At 39.8% G+C, this 22,500-nt stretch overlaps 1 protein-coding gene across 3 annotated transcripts in view; it reads right to left on the bottom strand.

Annotated features, from left to right (window-relative positions):
* The window catches only part of LOC128702033 (uncharacterized), a 663,411-nt gene that overhangs the window by 88,668 nt on the left and 552,243 nt on the right, over positions 1–22,500 (bottom strand). For all 3 annotated transcript variants that reach the window (XM_070101460.1, XM_070101461.1, XM_070101462.1), the window contains exons 10-15: positions 22,008–22,229; positions 20,449–20,649; positions 18,162–18,321; positions 13,965–14,112; positions 2,695–2,956; positions 768–923 (exon numbers count right to left, since the gene is read on the bottom strand). In XM_070101460.1, coding sequence (XP_069957561.1) covers positions 768–923; positions 2,695–2,956; positions 13,965–14,112; positions 18,162–18,321; positions 20,449–20,649; positions 22,008–22,229 — 1,149 coding nt within the window. The remainder of the gene's footprint in view (positions 1–767; positions 924–2,694; positions 2,957–13,964; positions 14,113–18,161; positions 18,322–20,448; positions 20,650–22,007; positions 22,230–22,500) is intronic.

Here is a 22,500-nt window from a genome sequence, read left to right as displayed (position 1 = left end):
TCTATGTGATACAGTACGATGAGAACATAACTACAGTAATCAGAACATAAGAGTAAATTACCATATTTGCCGGCATATACAGTGAACGATCATATGAAACATATAAAACGATGTTTCCAACCAGTTGTAGTGTAAAGTTAGTAAACAACTGCTAAAGCGTAACCCAAAGCCTACCCCTGACCCTGACCTTGAGCATGCAAGGTGCAGGATGATTTTTCAAAGACTATTTTTAGAAAAAATGTTATAATCTTTATCTAGATGCCTAGACTGAACTAGGTCTATTCTGGCAGAAATGCTTTACATGACAAGGTCTCCACAGAATGTAGAAAAGAAAGATATAATCCCAGAAATGAATCAGTAAAAAAAGCACAAAAGTATAAAGGCAAGCGTGACCAGCATTCACCTAAACAACCCACACAAAAGAGAACAAAACTTATGACAACATTTTGCTCCAACCTGAGCCATTTAAAAATGCCTACTTAATAATCTACGTGTAGTTCTTAAGTAATCTTTAAGCAGTAGGGATAGCTTGCCTGAAATGCATCACATGTTAGTGGCTTCCTTTTGTGCCTAACAATATTTTATTACCTGTATACTACATTACCTATATACTGCAAAAAAAGAAATAAATTGTTTGTATTTGTATAAACTAATTAATGATCCAAATCAGACCAAAATGTCGTCGCAAGTTTCCTTTTTCCACATGTGGGTTATATTTGTCTGGTTCCAGTCATGGTATTGTGCTTTTTATTCTTTTCAGCACTCACCTGTCATAACAATGGGCTGGAGACACTGGGTGCCACAACCGTTGCTACAGCATTTAGCATCACCGAGGCAGTGGGAGTCATCGGAACACTCCAGGTCACAGTTACCACTCAGCACTGGCACCAGGAAGGGACACTGTCCAGTCTTCTTGCTCTTGCCTGTACACCAACATGACTCCATTAAAAGTGACACTTTATTTGAAACAAAATGCAATATTTATTTAAAGCAATATTTAATGCAATATTTAATGTAATATTTATTTAATGCAATATTAAGCACTAGGATCAGTTTACCCACTAGTGTCAGTGGCTTTATTTTGTGTCTAGAAATATTTTATTACATATAAAATACATTAATTGCATACTGCATAAAAGAAATAAAGTACAGTGGACCCCCGGTTAATGATATTTTTTCATTCCAGAAGTATGTTCAGGTGCCAGTACTGACCGAATTTGTTCCCATAAGGAATATTGTGAAGTAGATTAGTCCATTTCAGACCCCCAAACATACACATACAAACGCACTTACATAAATACACTTACATAATTAGTCGCATCGGGAGGTGATCGTTAAGCGGGGGTCCACTGTATCTGTATTAAACAGGCTCTTCAATTTTAAACATATTTTTTGTTTGCCTAAATAACTAAAATGAAGTGTTATTATATATTTTAATTTCTGACTATTTCTTACTTAACGGCCCAGGCCATAAGTGGGGTTCATTTTCTGAATACAAATGAATTAAAATATCTACAAGCATTTCAAAACCAATCTGCACGCAAGACAATGAATAAATATATAAAATTACCAGTTTTCAATCATCACTTCTAACATTTAACCCTTCAGTGTTCAGATCCCTGAAATATAGTGCTGTGTCCAAATTTAAAAAAAACAAAATTCTTCAGAAATGGTAGAGAATCTTTTTCTGAAAGTGATGACACCAAAAATACAAAATTTTATGGAAAACTTACAGAATTATGCAGGTACAAAGTTAGCAGTCCGGGCACATTTTATGTGTCAGCAATTTTGCCAAATTTAAGACCCATTTTAAGCCAATTCCATTGCTCAATTTAACCAAATTCTTAGCTATTTCACTAGTATGCCTTCCATCGTATCGATTGTGTACAAGAAATCGCCCATTCAACTATCAAAACTACCCTTCAATTTGCACAGAATTTAATTATTTTGCCAATTTTATGCGTATTAAAAAAATCCAGTTTAATAACAGTCCAAAATAAATACTGTAGACATTCTAGGCACTAAAACAACATTTCATCCATGCAATATTAGGGCTCCAATGCCCCTCTTATATTACATATGCCTTCCATTCTGAATTGAACACACACACAAAAAAAAGTGAAGATTCATCATATTTCTCATATAATAAAATATAACTAGAAATGATTTGTCATGGTTTGCAGCATCCGAGTAATTGAATCAGACCTAGAAAAAATCTATAAAACAAACTGGGGGTGTAGGGAAGGCCTTACCTGTTTTCAGGAATATTAGTAAAAATAGAATATTTCTGCTATTTTATGGCTGATTTTAACCTACTTCTGGCCCTAGAACCAACTAAAATCATCTTTATTTCAGTAGTAACAGCCAATAAAACTATAAAAACCATCCTAGAAAACACCTCAAATTTGCTATTTTAAACCAAAAACAAGATCAGAGTTTTGCTTTTCCCACTGTCCATGAAGCATGATTTTTTATACAATGCACACTCACTGCACAGACCCATTCATATCTAGGCCAAAATTTACCACTCACAGCTCATCTGAGTGAGCCGAGCTCATGACGTAATACTACACAACAGACCCTGGCATCGATGACATAGCTTTGTGATGTACAGTGAAAGAATTAAATGACTTGACTGGCAGAAGTTTATGACATTTTCAATAGAAAAAAATGGATTTAAGGCATATACAGTACCTGGACTAGGGCAACAGACTCCCTCAACAGTGCTATCATCAGCAAAACAAGAGTAACCTTGTGGACACTCAAGAGCACGAGCACGAGGACTGCAGGCCAGAGTAGCGTTGGTTTCTGGCAAGGTGTATGGTGCTCCAAGAGGACAGGTAGGTGCTGCTGATGCCTCTACTACAGGGACACACTGAGGAATGGCTGGACAGACACCATCCACACATGGGATGTCCACCATCTGACAAATGTGGCTGGCTGTACATTCCACATCCTAGAAATGAAGAGAAACAGAGATTGGTTTATTCTTCAAAGACACACAAAATGTGGCTGGTCATAAATGCCACATCCTATTAAAAAGATTGGTATATTCTTCAATGATCTGCAAAAGTTTAATCAGTTCAGCATTTTTGCTAGTGCTGAGTATGCTGTTAATGCTAGTGAACATTCCAACAGTCTTGCAGTGCTGTATTCAACTATTAGCTTTCTAGGAGATTTATGCGACAGATTGAAAATTTGCAGATGCAGGTTTTGAAATACATACTATCATAATACTTTAATTACCAATATGCTGTTACAGATTCTTTATTTCAGGATAATAGAATGTGTATACAAAGGTGGGTGACATTTAGATAATCATGCAGAAAGCCCCTTACTATGCAAAGCATTTCGGGCAAACTTAAGTTAAAATATTAGTATCACTTAGCGACGTACTCGTTTACCGATGCCTTGGACTTATGATGAGCTCTCTGACCAGTATTTATAACTAAATAATGTATATCAGAGCTGATTTCCTCAATTCTCTTTATTACAATATACAGTACAGTACTGTGTAAACATTTAAAAATATACCAGAAATGTTATAAATGGTGCAAAGGTGACATTAAAACAATATAAAAGATGGTTGACACAAACTCACTACCATTACAGTATGCTCCTCACTTAGCGATGAATTTGTTTAACGATGTGGTCTTAGGAACGGAACTCCGTCGTTAAGTGAGGAGAAGCTGTATAATAAGTGTAAATTACCTAGGATAATCCAAAATATAGTTACTATGTAATTATTATTATAATCATAATTAAGCACTAAACCCACAAGGATCATACACCTCTATGTAAGTTTATTTAAGTACAGGTACACATAAATACAATTATCATACATAGTGTAAATTACTCATCAGGATAATCCAAAAATGCCAAAGTGACTTATTTCCATTGGTATCTTTAATACAATCATGCCCAAAACATTTATTATAATCATAACCAAGTGCTAAACCTGGAGGAGTCAGTGCTGCCCAGAACATATAATGTTCATGTTTAATGCTACTGTATTTATTTATTATATTGTTATTGTTATTATTATAATCAAAACCAAGCACTAAACCTTATTTATCTATAATCTAATTATTATTCAGTTGTCCCTTGAGTTATGATAATTTTGAGTTACAATTTATCCTCAAAAAAAATTTAGTTTTGAGCTGCGATGAAAAATTTGAGATACAATATACAAACACTGGTCAGCAAGTCTGGGTGAACCTCAGCCAACAAGCATAGAGAAATAAACAAAAATTATTTGTATGTCCCTGATGTCCATCTAGAAAGACAACTAATGAAGGATTGACCCAAAACTGCAACTTTTCTCCTGGTATGATTGTACACTGTGTACATCTGTAGATATATCCTCCATGGTTGCATCAAGGCACTGAAGGACAATAATGATGCTTTCATTATGTGAACTTCAGCTACAGACTATACATACTGAAATTACTCATCTTTCCTTCTTTGTCAGGTTTACCAGGGGCTTTTGTTTGTTGGGTTTATCATGGGATTTTTTTTTTTTTTTTTTTTTTTTTTTTGGGGGGGGGGGGGGGGTTATCAGGGGCTTTTGCTAGTTTGTTGGGTGTATCATGGGATTTTGTTTGTTTGTTGGGTTTATCAAAGGCCTTTACTTGTTTCTTGGGTTTATCATGAGATTTTGTTTGTTTGTTGGATTTATTAGGACCACTAACAGTTTATGCAGTATCAAGCCTGACTTCCCGATGTTCGGGGAAAATATGTTGCCCAAAGCTGGGCCATAAAAGAAAAAGGCACTAAAGTTCCTTTGTAAACAGAAACAGGAACTAGAAGTTCTGCAAAGTGGAAAAATGGAGCTGGCTAAGAGTAAGCCAATGACTAGGTGGCCCTCCTGTAAAGTGCCCGGCAAGCATAGTTTATGAGGACAAATGTCCCTTAGAGAGCGGGAACAATTTGTTACATGCTCAGGCGAGAGTGAGATGTCCACACCCAACGAAGGCTGCCGCAGAAGTCACCTGTCGTTGTTGTTAAATTAGTATATTCAAGTATACACCACAAATACAGTTACACTGATTATCATACATAGCAACACATGTGTAGAAACCTGGGATAACCCAAAAAAGTCAAAGTGACTTATTTCCACTGAGGTCCTTGTGATAATTATTATTTATATTTAAAAGTTAAAAACAGGTAAGTATCTTAGCTATGCAAAAGCAGTTACAATAAAAGATATACTAAGGGAGAGGTAAATTAGCTATTTTCTTACAAGAAACCACTCTCCTCCTTTTCTACAGCCCCATTCATGAGGAACATTTTGGTTCTCTTCTTGTACTGACTCATGCTATGACTGGTTTTGGCATGTGCAGGCAGTCTATTTCACTCTTTTATTGCTGTAAAGAAAAATCCCCTCACGGAAGGTTCCTTGATGTTGGTGAGGGGCTCTTGATTTAGGGAATTGGATCTGTGCTCCAGTTCCCCGAATTAAGCCTGAATGCCTTCCACATCCCCCCCAGGCGCTGTATAATCCTACGGGTTTAGCGCTTCCCCCTTGATTATAATAATAATAATAATGTAAAGAAAAATGTGTTTGAAGCTTGACCACTGAGTCTAGGTACTGCAAAGTTGTTCTCCCTTCCCATAGTTCTATAATTGCACTGGTTCCCGTCCTTAATAAAATTGGCGGCAAGATATTGGGGACACTGGTTGTGAGCAATTTTATAAATGTAATTTAGCTTCAGTTGTTTTACTCTGTCTTCAACATTCAGCATATCTAATTGTTGTAATTCATCCTGACCTACATGTTCTTTTGGACTTAGGTCCAGCATAAATCTAACCATTTTGTTCTGGGTGATTTGTAGCCTTTCACTTTTTTTTTGTTATTATTATTATTATTATTATTATCAAAAAGAAGCACTAAGCCACAAGGGCATAAACACATATGCAGTATAATTTCATCCTTTACTGACAATGTTTCGCCCACACAGTGGGCTTTATCAAGTCACAAACAGATCTATTTGTGACTTGATAAAGACCACTGTGTGGGCAAAACGTTGTTAATAAAGGATCAAATTATTCTGCATATGTGTTTATATTTCCATTGTGTTGGTATTTTATACCATTTATTTCCAAGAGTAGTCTATAATACATTGTATGAGAACTAGACATAGTGTCCTGTGAGCCTCAGAAGGTAGGCACTGTGCCACTCTGTAGAGAAACTTTAGTCTGGCACTCCCTTTCTTTACAACATTGTTCCCCATTAGTTCTCCTGACATGCTTGGGTCGAATTGGATTCCCAGATATCTCACTGAATTTACTGTAATAGGTTCCCCATTACACTGGACATTAAAATTATTTACCCTTTTAATATGTTTCATGCCAGTAATATGGCTCCCCATATTCCCGAGGTGCAGTGATAATTTGTGATCTATTAACCATTAGTAATGTCTTGTGGGTCTTCACCTGATATTAACACAGCACTATCATCTACATACAGTAGTAGCTTCCATTTAACACTGATAGACATCATTAACATAACACAAGAACATTATACCCCTCAAGGAAGCTTCCTTGATGTTGGTGAGGGGCTCTTGATTTAGGGAATTGGATCTGTGCTCCAGTTCCCCGAATTAAGCCTGAATGCCTTCCACATCCCCCCCCCCAGGCGCTGTATAATCCTCCGGGTTTAGCGCTTCCCCTTGATTATAATAATAACAAGAACATTATTATTATTATTATAATCATGTGGGAGCGCTAAACCCTTAGGATTATACAACGCATGTGGGGGGGAGGGATGGAAGGTATTCAGGCTCAATTCAGGGAACTGGAGCACAGATCCAATTCCCTAGATCAAGAGCCTCTCCCCAGCGTCAAGGAACCTCCCTTGAGGGGAACACAAGAACAGCAAAGTACCCAAGATACTACCTTGAGGAACCCCACATGTTATCGGTACACTGACACCATACATAGTATCCAGCCTTCCAGTGCCTGGAAAAGGAACCTCAACCAAACTGGAAGGAAGTTAACTAATAACTGTGCGTATTATATGTCTGTAATGCGCCGTGAAGCCAGTAAACGCCAGTAAACGGGTAAACGCCAGGATGTTTCTTCTGTCATTGTTGGGTTTATCAGGGCCACTGACAGTGTAAGTCGTATCGACTCCGGCTTCCCGATGTTCGGGGAAGAATTGTTGCCCAAGGCTGGGCGATGAGAGAAAATGAACAAAAGTTCCATTGTAAATAGAGACAGAAACTTGAAGTTTCCAATTAGATCCGGTGGACGCCCTTGCTAAGTCCCAGCAGAGAGGGACGCCCACACTCCCACCTGAGTTCAGTAACCGGCTTCCCAACAAAGGCCGATAAAGAATTTTCCGCAGAGCGGAAAAAATAGAGCTGGCTAAAGTAAGCCGTTGTACAGGTGCCCCTCCTGTAGAGTGCCCGGCGGGCAAAATGGATGAGGACAAGCGTCCCAGAGAGAACGGGGGAAATTTGTCACTGATACACAGTCGAGAGAGAGACGTCCACACCCGACGAAGGCTGGTACAGAAGTCGTATGTAGCCACTTGTCTTCCTCCTGTTTTTGTTGGAGGTTGTTAGGGGAGTTTACCTGGAGAGAGTTCTGGGGGTCAACGCCCCCGCGGCCCGTTCTGAGACCAGTCCTCATGGTGGGTCAGAGCCTGATCAACCAGGCTGTTACTGCTGGCTGCACGCAATCCAACGTACGAGCCACAGCCCGGCTGGTCAGGTACCGACTTTAGGTACTTGTCCAGTGCCTGCTTGGAGACAGCCAGGGGTCTATTGGTAATCCCCCTTATGTATGCTGGGAGGCAGTTGAACAGTCTCGGGCCCCTGACACTTACTGTATTGTCTCTTAACGTGCGAGTGACACCCCTGCTTTTCATTGGGGGGATGTTGCATCGTCTGCCAAGTCTTTTGCTTTCGTTGTTTACCTGGAGTTTACCTGGAGAGAGTTCCGGGGGTCAACGCCCCCGCGGCCCGGTCTGTGACCAGGCCTCCTGGTGGATCAGAGCCTGATCAACCAGGCTGTTGCTGCTGGCTGCACGCAAACCAACGTACGAGCCACAGCCCGGCTGATCAGGAACTGACTTTAGGTGCTTGTCCAGTGCCAGCTTGAAGACTGCCAGGGGTCTGTTGGTAATCCCCCTTATGTGTGCTGGGAGGCAGTTGAACAGTCTCGGGCCCCTGACACTTATTGTATGGTCTCTTAACGTGCTAGTGACACCCCTGCTTTTCATTGGGGGGATGGTGCATCGTCTGCCAAGTCTTTTGCTTTCGTAGTGAGTGATTTTCGTGTGCAAGTTTGGTACTAGTCCCTCTAGGATTTTCCAGGTGTTATAATCATGTATCTCTCCCTCCTGCGTTCCAGGGAATACAGGTTTAGGAACCTCAAGCGCTCCCAGTAATTGAGGTGTTTTATCTCCGTTATGCGCGCCGTGAAAGTTCTCTGTACATTTTCTAGGTCGGCAATTTCACCTGCCTTGAAAGGTGCTGTTAGTGTGCAGCAATATTCCAGCCTAGATAGAACAAGTGACCTGAAGAGTGTCATCATGGGCTTGGCCTCCCTAGTTTTGAAGGTTCTCATTATCCATCCTGTCATTTTTCTAGCAGATGCGATTGATACAATGTTATGGTCCTTGACGGTGAGATCCTCCGACATGATCACTCCCAGGTCTTTGACGTTACTGTTTCGCTCTATTTTGTGGCCAGAATTTAATTTGTACTCTGATGAAGATTTAATTTCATGTTTACCATATCTGAGTAATTGAAATTTCTCATCGTTGAACTTCATATTGTTTTCTGCAGCCCACTGAAAGATTTGGTTGATGTCCGCCTGGAGCCTTGCAGTGTCTGCAATGGAAGACACTGTCATGCAGATTCGGGTGTCATCTGCAAAGGAAGACACGGTGCTGTGGCTGACATAAGTAAGTAAGTAAGACATCCTTGTCTATGTCGGATATGAGGATGAGGAACAAGATGGGAGCGAGTACTGTGCCTTGTGGAACAGAGCTTTTCACCGTAGCTGCCTCGGACTTTACTCTGTTGACGACTACTCTCTGTGTTCTGTTAGTGAGGAAATTATAGATCCATCGACCGACTTTTCCTGTTATTCCTTTAGCACGCATTTTGTGCGCTATTACGCCATGGTCACACTTGTCGAAGGCTTTTGCAGAGTCTGTATATATTACATCTGCATTCTTTTTGTCTTCTAGTGCATTTAGGACCTTGTCGTAGTGATCCAATAGTTGAGACAGACAGGAGCGACCTGTTCTAAACCCATGTTGCCCTGGGTTGTGTAACTGATGGGTTTCTAGATGGGTGGTGATCTTGCTTCTTAGGACCCTTTCGAAGATTTTTATGATATGGGATGTTAGTGCTATTGGTCTGTAGTTCTTTGCTGTTACTTTACTGCCCCCTTTGTGGAGTGGGGCTATGTCTGTTGTTTTTAGTAACTGTGGGACGACCCCCGTGTCCATGCTCCCTCTCCTTAGGATGGTAAAAGCTCGTGATAGGGGCTTCTTGCAGTTCTTGATGAACACTGAATTCCATGAGTCTGGCCCTGGGGCAGAGTGCATGGGCATGTCATTTATCGCCTGTTCGAAGTCATTTGGCGTCAGGATAACCTCAAATAGGCTTGTGTTAACCAAATTCTGTGGCTCTCTCATAAAAAATTCATTTTGATCTTCGACTCTCAGTCTGGTTAGCGGCTTGCTAAAAACTGAGTCATATTGGGACTTGAGTAGCTCACTCATTTCCTTGCTGTGATCTGTGTAGGGCCTATCTTGTTTAAGTAGGGACCCAATACTGGATGTTGTTCTCGACTTTGATTTGGCATAGGAAAAGAAATACTTTGGGTTTCTTTCGATTTCATTTATGGCTTTTAGTTCTTCCCGCGATTCCTGACTCCTATAAGATTCCTTTAGCTTAAGTTCGATGTTTGCTATTTCTCTGGCCAGTATCTCCCTACGCATTTCAGATATATTCGCCTCTTTTAGCCACTCTGTTATTCTTTTCCGTCGCCTGTAAAGGGAGTGCCTGTCTCTTTCTATTTTACATCTACTCCTCCTATTTCTTAAAGGAATAAGCCTTGAGCATACATCGAGTGCCACCGAGTTAATCTGTTCTAGGCATAAGTTGGGGTCTGTGTTGCTTAGTCTATCTTCCCAGCTTATATCGTTTAGGACTTGGTTTACTTAATCCCACTTTATGTTTTTGTTATTGAAGTTGAATTTGGTGAAGGTTCCCTCGTGACTGATCTCATTTTGTCGGTCTGGGGCTCCGTGCATACATGTCTGAACCTCGATTATGTTGTGATCTGAGTATATTGTTTTCGATATGGTGACAGTTCGTATCAGATCATCATTGTTAGTGAAGATGAGGTCTAGTGTATTCTCCAGTCTGGTAGGCTCTATTATTTGTTGGTTTAAGTTGAATTTTGTGCAGAGATTTAAAAGCTCGTGTGTGTGTGTGTGTGAGTTCTCGTCAGAGCTGCCTCCTGGTGTTATTACTGCAACAACATTATTTGCTATATTCCTCCATTTTAGGTGCCTCAAGTTGAAATCCCCCAGGAGCAAGATGTTGGGGGCAGGAGCTGGCAGATTTTCCAGACAGTGGTCAATTTTTAACAGCTGTTCCTGGAATTGCTGGGACGTTGCATCCGGAGGCTTGTAGACTACCACAATGACTAGGTTTTGGTTCTCGATCTTTACTGCTAAAACTTCCACTACATCATTTGAGGCATTAAGCAGCTCTGTGCAAACAAGTGACTGCGATATACAGGCCAACCCCCACCTTTTGCCTGTTCACTCTGTCGCATCTGTATAGGTTGTAACCTGGGATCCATATTTCGTTGTCCAAGTGATCCTTTATGTGGGTCTCTCTGAAAGCTGCGAACATTGCCTTTGCCTCTGCAAGCAGTCCACGGATGAAAGGTATTTTGTTGTTCGTTGCTGGCTTTAGACCCTGTACATTTGCAAAGAAGAATGTCATCGGAGGTGCCATACTAGTGGTAGTAGTAGTGGTAGTGATGTAAGTTGTACTAGTAGTAGTGATATAAGTTGTAGTAGTAGTAGTAATACAATATGTTAGAACAATTAACTCACACATGAGTAAAAGGATATAAAAGTTATAACTTGGGTAACATAAAAATAGGTTAGATAAATATTTTTATTGGAGGCTGGATTGAGAAGGCCTATTTCAATGTTCATTCTCTGTAATGTCCTTGTGTAGTATTAACAGGAGAGACTATGTGATGGCAGGGTTTACTGTTTTCAGGAGGATTCTTGTTAAGACTTCAGAGATGGTAAAGCTGCCTTTGTTTTGTTTAATTGTATTAGAAACAGCTATTAGTGAAGATTCAAGGCACTTGCGTCTGCAGAAATTGGTGTCTTTGATCACTAATTGGGCGAACCTGAATTTCATGAGATGATTGGTGGAATTTCGGTGTTGTACACAGGCGTTGTTCAAATTACCGTTCCTACATGCGTAAATGTGTTCATTGAGGCGGGTGTCGAGGTTTATTGCTGTTTTACCTACATAAATCTTGTCGCAGCCTCCACAGGGTATAGTGTAAACCCCTGCACCTCACTCTGAGCCTATATATACCCTGTGTGTCCATGTACTGTTTGTAACGGCTTGACAACGCTCCTGGAGAGCAAAACATTGCCACAATAAAAATGTCACATTAGTTGCACTTGTGTCCTTTTACTTTACACACCACAAGCTGTAGTGGCCCTTAAACTCCACAACAGAAGCTGACACAACACAAGCTAAGTGGCCCTTAATAACCCTAGTGTAGTCCATTAAACAACCATTTAGTCACCAGGGTAACATTGTTGAGACAGAGATATAAAAAATATCTTCAGCATAAGAGTCGTAAAAAGCAAAAATGACACAAGAAATTTAACTATAGATTTAAATGCAATAATCGAAAACAAGTGAAAAAACATGCAAAATAACCACAGGGGGGAGAACGGGGGGGGGGGGTTGAATGGAGCTATCATTCAATTCACCCCCCCCCACCCCTCATGGTTATTTTGCATAGAAACAAATATACATAAGAGAAGTATTTTGTTTTGGTCGGTCGAAAGTTAAGAGTTAAAATGAAGAGACAGAGCTCTTCAACTCTCTCTCTCTCTCTCTCTCTCTCTCTCTCTCACACACACAAAGGCAGAAAGTGGAATAATCTGGAGAGTGAGGTAGTGGAGGCAGGATCCATACATAGCTTTAAGAAGAGGTATGATAAAACTCATGGAGCAGGGAGAGTGACCTAGTAGTGACTAGTGAAAAGGCGGGGCCAGAAGCTATGACATAACCCCTGCAACGACAATTAGGTGAGTACACAAACACACAGATGAAAAAACATAAAAAAGTGGGGAGTTATATTTACCTTGGCGCAACAAAAGAGTAAAATGGAATGAAGGTGATAAACCCAGGAAGAGAGAGAGAGCATCAAGCAGGATGAACAAAGGCAGCTCACGTCATTACAAAGGAAAATGCAGACAGGACGGTACAATTGTTACAATGAATACAGTGGCAGCGAGACATGAAGAACAGTGAGGGATAAAATACTAGTTGGACTGTGTGAGGAAGAGTGTTATACTATGTTCTGCATAACTCAAGTGTCACCCATTGCTACATAAATAATGTATTATGAATAACTAAGATGTAATGAACACTTGTCAGTGGTCAGTGATAACCCATATGGAGACAAACTCAGGAGGCTGGTTGGTAGCACACTCTGCTCACACACTGAGGTCCGTGGTTTGATCCCCGGTAGGGGTGGAAACATCAAGATGTGTTTCCTTTAGATACCTGATGTCCCTTTTCACCTAGCAGTAAAACAGGTACCTGGGTGTTAGTCGACTTGTGTGGGTAGCATCCTGGGGATAAAATTGACCTAATTTGCCCTAAATGCTCTGCATAACAAGGGACTTTCTATATAGTATGGTCTGTATAAGTTGTATCATGTACTTGTAGAAATAAAGATTATTATTATTATTATTATTATTATTATTATTATTATTATTATTATTATTATTATTATTATTATATTTCGACCTTCTTCTGGGATCATCTTCAGCAGATATACAAGTGAACAAGACTCTAGAAGTGATTTATTATTGAGTGTAATAAATCATGTTGAAATATACTTGAATTTGTATGTTTGTAACTACTAAACTATCAATAGTTCCGTGGTTTGTCGTGTCGTTACGATTTCGTGAGACTATTATTGTATTTTCCGGCATATAAGGCGCACGACAGAAGTATCATTACGGTAAATGAGTAATTATATTCAAGGGTTAATTACCCTCTATAAGCTTAATCGTAACACAAAGCTTAACCTTGACCCTGACCTTGAGCATATAAGGTGCAGGCTGATTTTCGAAAGAAAGTTTGGGGTAAAAAAGGCGCGCCTTATATGCCGGAAATACGATACTTTGTTATAGTAATCAAGGCCAAAGGAATATAATCACAGTACAATTAACGAAACAACTAACGAAAGATGTGTACTTAGGAGAGAAACATTGTGACAATGTTTCGCTTCCTCATGGACCATTGTCAAGTGGAAATTGTCTTGATAATGGTTTATAATTGACCGAAACGTCGCTATAAGGTCCTGCCAGTAGGTGTAAGTTGACTAACACCCAGGTACCTACTTACTGCTAGGTGAACAGGGACAGCAGGCATAAGGTGACTAACACCCAGGTACCTACTTACTGCTAGGTGAACAGGGACAGCAGGTATAAGGTGATTAACACCCAGGTACCTACTTATTGCTAGGTGAACAAGGAAACATGCCCAATGTTTTCACCCGTGCCGGGGATCGAACCCCGTTCTCTCAGTGTGTGAACTGAGGCGGCTACCAACTGAGCCACAAGTCACCTTGACAGCCACGAGTCACCTACTTACTGCATAACGTCATTGTTCCACATGACAGTGAAATATAAATCTTAAACTCTAAGCAGAAGTCACCTGGCAGGGATCGCGACACTGGCAGAGGGGGCAGGCGGTGTCCGGATCCAGCACGAAGCCGTAGTCACAGCCAAGACGACACAGCATCTCGCCGCAAGTTAGAGCCGCTCGCGCGCGATCGCACACCACCAGCTCTCGCGATGATGCTCTGAGATGCAATTATCCTTGGTTAATAATAATAAATAATTGATGGTAATTTAGTAATTACCCTCACTTAAGAGAGGAAAGTTAAGTCGAAGTCTGGTTCCCACTTGAACCACTGTCAAGTCTCAAGTGAGCGAGAACAGGAAGGGAAGGCTAGAACACAGGTTGAGAGGGTGAAGCAAATGTAGTAGTAGTAGTAGTAGTAGTAGTAGTAGTAGTAGTAGTAGTAGTAGTAGTAGTAGTAGTAGTAGTAGTGGTAGTAGTAGTAGTAGTAGTAGTAGTGGTAGTAGTAGTGGTAGTAATAGTAGTGGTAGTAGTAGTAGTGGTAGTAGTAGTAGTGGTAGTAGTAGTAGTGGTAATAGTAGTGGTAGTAGTAGTAGTAGTAGTAGTAATGGTATTAGTAGTAGTAGTGGTATTAGTAGTGACAGTAGTAGTAGTGGTAGTAGTAGTAGTAGTAGTAGTGGTAGTAGTAGTGGTATTAGTAGTGATAGTAGTAGTAGTGGTAGTAGTAGTAGTAGTAGTAGTGGTAGTAGTAGTAGTGGTAGTAGTAGTAGTAGTAGTAGTAGTGGTAGTAGTAGTAGTGGTAATAGTAGTGGCAGTAGTAGTGGTAGTAGTAGTAGTGGTAGTAGTAGTAGTAGTAGTAGTAGTATTGGTAGTAGTAGTAGTGGTAATAGTAGTGGTAGTAGTAGTAGCGGTAGTAGTAGTAGTAGTGGTAGTAGTAGTAGTAGTGGTAGTATTAGTGGTAGTAGTAGTGGTAGCAGTAGTGGTAGTAGTAGTGGTAGTAGTAGTAGTAGTAGTAGTGGTAGTAGTAGTAGTAGTAGTAGTGGTAGTAGTAGTGGTAATAGTAGTGGTAGTAGTAGTAGTAGTGGTAGTAGTAGTGGTAATAGTAGTGGTAGTAGTAGTAGTAGTGGTAGTAGTAGTAGTGGTAGTAGTAGTGGTAATAGTAGTGGTAGTAGTAGTGGTAATAGTAGTGGTAGTAGTAGTAGTAGTAGTGGTAGTAGTAGTAGTGGTAGTAGTAGTCGTAGTAGTAGTGGTAGTAGTGGTGGTGGTAGTAGTAGTAGTAGTGGTAGTAGTAGTGGTAGTAGTAGCGGTAGTGGTAGTAGTAGTGGTAATAGTAGTGGTAATAGTAGTGGTAGAAGTAGTAGTAGTAGTGGTAGTAGTAGTAGTAGTAGTAGTAGTAGTAGTAGTAGTAGTAGTAGTAGTAGTACTAGTAGTAGAAGTAGTTATAGTAGTAGTAGTGGTAGCAGCAGTGGTAATAGTATCAGTCGCAGAAATAGAAGTAGTATTAGTCGTAGTGGTAGGAATAGTAGTAATAGTGATACTATCAATATAATTATCACTAATGATGCCCTTATTACTAGTAGTAGTACTACTACTACCATTACTACTACCACCATTATTACTACTATTACTACTACTCTTATTACTACTAGTACTATTACTACTACTTCTATTACTACTATTATTTTTACCACTATTACTACTACTACCATTACTACTACTACTATTACTACTACTATTATTACTACTACTATTACTACTACTACTAATATTACTACTATCACCATTACTGCTTTTATTACTACTACTACTACTACTACTATTATTATTACTACTACTACCATTACTACTACTATTACTACTACCATCATTACTACCCGTAGGTCGATCGCTAGCTCACTCAGCTCACACACTCTCGCTGAGTTGTGACTTGACAATTATTCAGGATGAAAAGAAATGTCGCATTTTTTCAATAAAAAGTGAAACATCAACATTAAAAAGTGAGATGTTGCATCTAAGCACTTAGGTGCAGGCGCAACACCTGTGCAACATTTAAGTGCATGCGCAACACCTTACATGGTTGCACATGTGTCTTAATCTTGAACTTATGTATGTGTGTTAAGTGTCATTAATAACAAGGTAACGGAGGACCACTTGTGTGTGTGTTAAGTGACCAGGGAAGTGGTAAGTATCGAACTTAAGTTAAAGGACTCATACAGGAACCAAGAGAGGCAGGAGGAGCTGAAAGCGATTAGTGAAATTGAAAGAAATTCGAAATATTTCTTTTCATATGCCAAAAACAAGGCGAAGACCACATCCAGTATCGGGCCCTTACTCAGACAGGATGGGACTTACACAGATGACAACAAGGAAATGAGTGAAATATTGAAATCCCAGTACAACTCTGTGTTTAGTGAGCCACTAATCGGTCTAAAGATCGACAATTCAAATTATTTTTTTATGAATGAGCCTCAAAACACCATCAATGTATGCCAGATTTCCGACATTACCCTAACTCCGAAAGACTTTGAGAAAGCCATTGACAACATGCCCATGCACCCAGCCACAGGCCCAGACTCGTGGAACTCTGTGTTTATTAAGAACTGCCAGAAACCCTTTTTGCGTGCCCTATGTATACTATGGAGAAGGAGCTTAGACATGGGTATAATTCCAGTCACTAAAAACAACGGATATAGCCCCACTCCATAAAGGTGGCAGCAAAGCATTAGCTAAGAACAATAGACCAATAGCTCAAACGTCCCACATCACAAAAATCTTTGAAAGAGTGATAAGAAGCAGGATTGCAAACCACTTGATTCCCAATCAAGAGCAATATGAGTTCAGAGCAGGTTGGAATATAGTAGTAACAGCCTGGTTGATCAGGCCCTTATCCACCATGAGGACTGGTCACAGACCGGGCCGCGGGGGCGTTGGGCCCCCGGAACTCTCTCCAGGTAAACTTCAGGTACACAGACTTTGCAAAAGCCTTTGACAATCGATCATGGCGTAATAGCGCACAAAATACGTGCTAAAGGAATAACTGGGAAAGTGGGGAGATGGATCTTCAACTTCCTAACAAATCGAACACAAAGAGTAGTGGTCAACAGAGTTAAATCGGAGGCCGTCATAGTGATTAGCTCTGTTCCACAAGACACAGTACTCGCACCAATCCTGTTCCTCATCTTCATATCAGACATAGACAAAGATGTAATCTACAGCACCTTATCATCCTTTGCGGATGATACTAGGATCTGCATGAGGCTGTCATCTGCTGAGGACGCAGTTAACCTCCAAGAAGATATAAACAAAGTTTTCCAGTGGGCAACGGTAAACAATATGATGTTCAATGAGGACAAATTCCAACTACTCCGTTATGGAAAACTGGAGGAGATAATAACTAGAACAGAGTATACTACAAACTCTGGTCATACAATAGAGCGGAAAAATAATGTAAGGGACCTGGGAGTAGTAATGTCTGAGGATCTCACTTTCAAGGATCACAACAGTGCTACGATCACAAGTGCAAAGAAAATGATAAGATGGATAATGAGAACGTTCAAAACAACAGATGCCAAGCCAATGATAATCCTTTTCAAATCACTTGTTCAATCTAGGCTGGAATACTGCTGTACACTAACATCTCAGTTAAAAACAGGTGAAGGTGCAACTACTGGGAACGCTTGGAAGCACTTGACTTGTACTCGCTGGAACGCAGGCAAGAGAGATATATCATAATCTACACTTGGAAAATCCTAGAAGGAATGGTCCCGAATCTGCACACAGAAATCACTCCCTACGAAACTAAAAGATTGGGCAGGTGGTGCCAAACACCCCCATTGAAAAGTAGGGGCGCCATTGGTCCACTAAGGGAACACACCATAAGTCTCCGGGGCCCAAGAATGTTCAACAGCCTCCCACCATGCATAAGGGGAATTACCAATAGGCCCCTGGCTGCCTTCAAGAGGGAGCTGGACAGATACTTAAAGTCAGTGCAGGATTAGCCGGGTTGTGGTTCGTACGTTGGATTACGTGCGGCCAGCAGTAACAGCCTGGTTGATCAGGCCCTGATCCACCGGGAGACTTGGTCGTGGACCGGGCCGTGGGGGCGTTGATTCCCGGAATACGATCCAGGTAGACTCCAGGCAGGTAGAGGAGTGCCACTTACTTGTGTGTCTCTGTGTTAGTGTCATTAACAACAGGGTAGAGGAGTGCCACTTACTTGTGTGTGTGTGCTAAGTGTCATTAATAACAAGGTTGAGAAGCGCCACTTACTTAGTGCCAGGTATCTGGGTGCCAAAGTCATCAACACACCAGCACTGACCCAGTGTGTTGCACTGCACCTGGTCGTAGGCACCGTTCTCGTCACACGTGGGCGTGGCCACTGCTAGGGTCACACCTTCAAGCTCCACCAGGTCACGAAGGTACTCACACACTGTCATACAAGGGTTAATCAGTGTCACATAGGGTTTAACAAGGTCACATAAGAGTCAAACAGGGTCATACAAAGGTTAAACAGCGGTCATACAAGATGGTTCATTACCTTTGTAACTTGCCATGATTGTGACCAGATCTACCGGGAATTCAGTACCTTTATAACTAGTTCAGCTATCATAACTTTGGAGTCCAGTCCCTGGACCCATTATGTACCTCTGTAATCTTTTGACTACCGCCCACAGGATGGGTATGGGGTGCATAATAAACATATTAAACTAACTAACTAAAAGGTCACACAGGAATCGAAAAGGGTGCAATATATTTAACTTTCCATTAATAATAATACATATATATATATATATATATATATATATATATATATATATATATATATATATATATATATATATATATATATATATATATATATATATATATATATATATATATATATATATATATATATATATATATATATATATATATATATATATATATATATATATATATATATATATATATATATATATATATATATATATATATATATATATATATATATATATATATATATATATATATATATATATATATATATATATATATATATATATATATATATATATATATATATATATATATATATATATATATATGCAAAACAACCACTCTGAAAGAATAGAGAAATTCCAAGCGCTTTCGTGACTACTCACATTATCAAGGAACTATGAAAGTAAAGCATCCAAGGAAGCTATATAAGGGGTCTGGCCAGCACCTCACTATCAGATCCCACAACGGTTAAACACCTGACGCGCGCCGACCCAACTTGGATAGATGAACATCATGGCCTCTTGGTACAGAAAACGCCTTAGACAACCCTTTCAAGTGAGAACTGTTGGATCTGAGAGGGACCTGACCTCTCAGTGGCTACATTCTCACTACTACTACTACTATGCACCTCTCCTTCCGACAGTATTTAAGTCTCCGCACTGTCGCTTGATCTTCAGATAGTTCCTGACTATGGAACTGAACTTCTCCAGGCCGAGGGACTGACAACCTCAAAATTCTACGACTTCAAGGGTGATGGACTGATTACATCGTCTTCACATCTCTACTGTTCCTGCCGACTTTCTGTATTCGACTGAAGAAGCCTACTGTGTAGGCGAAACGTTTCGGAATAAAGTTGCCTAACTGTTGCCTATGTGTCTTACCTACCAACTTGGATAGGTCCTTTGCACAACTCACCCACAAACTATTCTACCCAAGAAAATTTAAAAATTATTATTTGTCCAGTGTATTATTAAATTCTTCCCAAATTCTATTAATTATAAATGGATCTAATTTATATAAACCAAAGGAAATATTCATATTATTGTCAAAACTGCTTTTTATGAAACAAGATTCAATTATATTCCTGTCGACCATGGACTTGCTTGATACTACTTTCTCAACTTTTTGAAAATCAATTGGATGGTTAAAATCTCTTACATGAATAAATAGAGCATTGGAATCTTGTCCAGTTCTAATATTATTTCTAATATTTCCTTTGGTTTATATAAATTAGATCCATTTATAATTAACAGAATTTGGGAAGAATTTAATAATACACTGGACAAATAATAATTTTTAAATTTTCTTGGGTAGAATAGTTTGTGGGTAAGTTGTGCAAAGGACCTATCCAAGTTGGGTCGGCGCACGTCAGGTGTTTAACCGTTGTGGGATCTGATAGTGAGGTGTTGGCCAGACCCCTTATATAGCTTCCTTGGATGCTTTACTTTCATAGTTCCTTGATAATGTGAGTAGTCACGAAAGCGCTTGGAATTTCTCTATTCTTTCAAAGTGGTTGTTTTGCATATTATGAAATCACCTATATATATATATATATATATATATATATATATATATATATATATATATATATATATATATATATATATATATATATATATATATATATATATATATATATATATATATATATATATATATATATATATATATATATATATATATATATATATATATATATATATATATATATATATATATATATAAGCCACTAGCTAACCAATATTGAGAGAGAGAAAGAGAGATACAGAGAGAGAGAACACAACAGTATACTAACTGGTAGGACCCTGGAGTAAAGCGTGGTCCAGTGAGAGGTTGTGTGGTGATGGTTGTGGTGCTACACAGGAGGGACCACAGCCTGGGACCACACAACACTTGAGGTCTTCACCACACTGAGAGTCAGCATTGCATCTGGGACCATTACACAGGTCCTGGCTGGCAGACCTCACGAAGGGGCACTGACCTGGCTTCGTCGCTTCTGTAAACAGTTAAAATAATAATAATGATGATGATAATAATAATAAAAATAATAATAATAATAATAATAATAATAATAATAATAATAATAATAATAATAATAATAATAATAATAATAATAATTGTGGAAATTTGAGACCAAAAATTTTACCCACCGGATTCGTTTATATATAAGTTGATGCGGAAGTCGCCAGAACCCTTAACACCCACCCAAACAATGAAAATAGCTTGGAAATTGTGAGATTAAATATACTAAGCTATATTATTATTATTACAATCGTGGGGGAGCGCTAAACCTGTAGGATTATACAGCGCATGTGGGGAGAGGATGGAAGGTATTCAGACTCAATTCAGGGAACTGGAGCACAGATCCAATTCCCTAGATCAAGAGCTCCTCACCAGCATCAAGGAACCTCCCTTGAGGGGTACTAAACTATAGATTTCCGTTCTAAAAATGAAGTAGGGTTAAATTGTTAGTAACTAATATTAGAATTAATAATGTAGCCTTAGACCTTAATATAAGTTAATATTAGTTTATATTAGGTAATGAAACTGGAGGTAATGTTAAATAGCAACCCCATCCTTGAACTGAGGCAGGATGGTATCTAGGAGAGGTAGAGTCCTTCTGGGATGGATGCTGCTGGCGACAACAACACATTAGGAGCTCTTGAGCTCAGTGTTCCATATGTCTTAAAAATATCGCCTGGTGACCAAACACTGGGAGAGGCTTCTCTTCAACTGTGGATATTCATCTCTTCCCAGACCCCCTTAGTAAGATAATACTCAGCTTTTCTGGTAGTATTATGTTGGTCAGTGGTATTTGGGGAAACGTGAGAATTTGAGCTTTGGGTTACGACGCTCACATGCCCAACCACAAGTTAGTTAGAATGTTGAGTAACTCCCTTTAAACATTAGCCCAGAAGCTAATACCCCACTGTCTACATAAATGTTGATTAGGGAAGACCCATTGAATTCAGGGACCCTCAGGGTGCAGGCTGGGGATGCTAACACCATTCGAATATTTGCAATAGTCAGTCCTGTGCACGTGGCATCTTGAAGTGAGAGAGAGGTCATAAAAATCTAGATTGATTGGGTAGAATCAGTGGATTTCTAGTTAGCAGAATCTCCGCAACTAAGTAAGTCAGTACCAGTTTGTGCATTAGAGGGAGTCTCCAGCATTTTTAATATTCTAAAAGTGTATCTCAAGGGTTACTTGTGAGACTAAGACGTTGTATATGTCAACAGTGATTACCAGTGTGGCCATCTTACAAGTTCCCACAATAATAATAATATTAATAATAATAATAATAATAATAATAATAATAATAATAATAATAATAATCACACGCCAACACTTACCTATGATAGAGACGACGGGGCAGCAGGCAGGGCGGGCATGGGCGTGGGCGTGGGCTGGGGGCGTGCACATATGATCAGATGGGCAGGGGGAATCCCCATCACACTCCGCTACCACCCCGCCCACAGACAGGGGCGTGAGGCCGTTGGGACAGGAAGGTGGGGGCGTGGGTGTGGGCGTGGTGGTGGAGGGGTGCATCAGTTGGTCTGAATCGTTGGAGAGACCTAGTGAGGGAGAGAGACCTAGTGAGGAAGACCTAGTGAGGGAGACCTAGTGAAGGAGACATAGTGAGGTGACTCCTGACGAAGTATCGGAGACAGAACGAAAGGCCTAGAGATATTATCTAAAATGTATTCTTCTGTGTCTTTATTACTGTGACATGCAAAGAGTATGTTACAATTTATTTGGCGTATGTCACACCATATAGGCTGCCTCCCAACCAGCGAACCGGTGCTAAAGGTTTAACGATCGATAGGGTACCCGGCGTTAAATCAG

This window comes from Cherax quadricarinatus, chromosome 77, assembly GCF_038502225.1.
Source record: "Cherax quadricarinatus isolate ZL_2023a chromosome 77, ASM3850222v1, whole genome shotgun sequence".
Taxonomy (NCBI): domain Eukaryota; kingdom Metazoa; phylum Arthropoda; class Malacostraca; order Decapoda; family Parastacidae; genus Cherax; species Cherax quadricarinatus.
The sequence above is the reverse complement of the archived record's forward strand: the minus strand, read 5'-3'. Positions and strand labels throughout refer to the sequence as shown.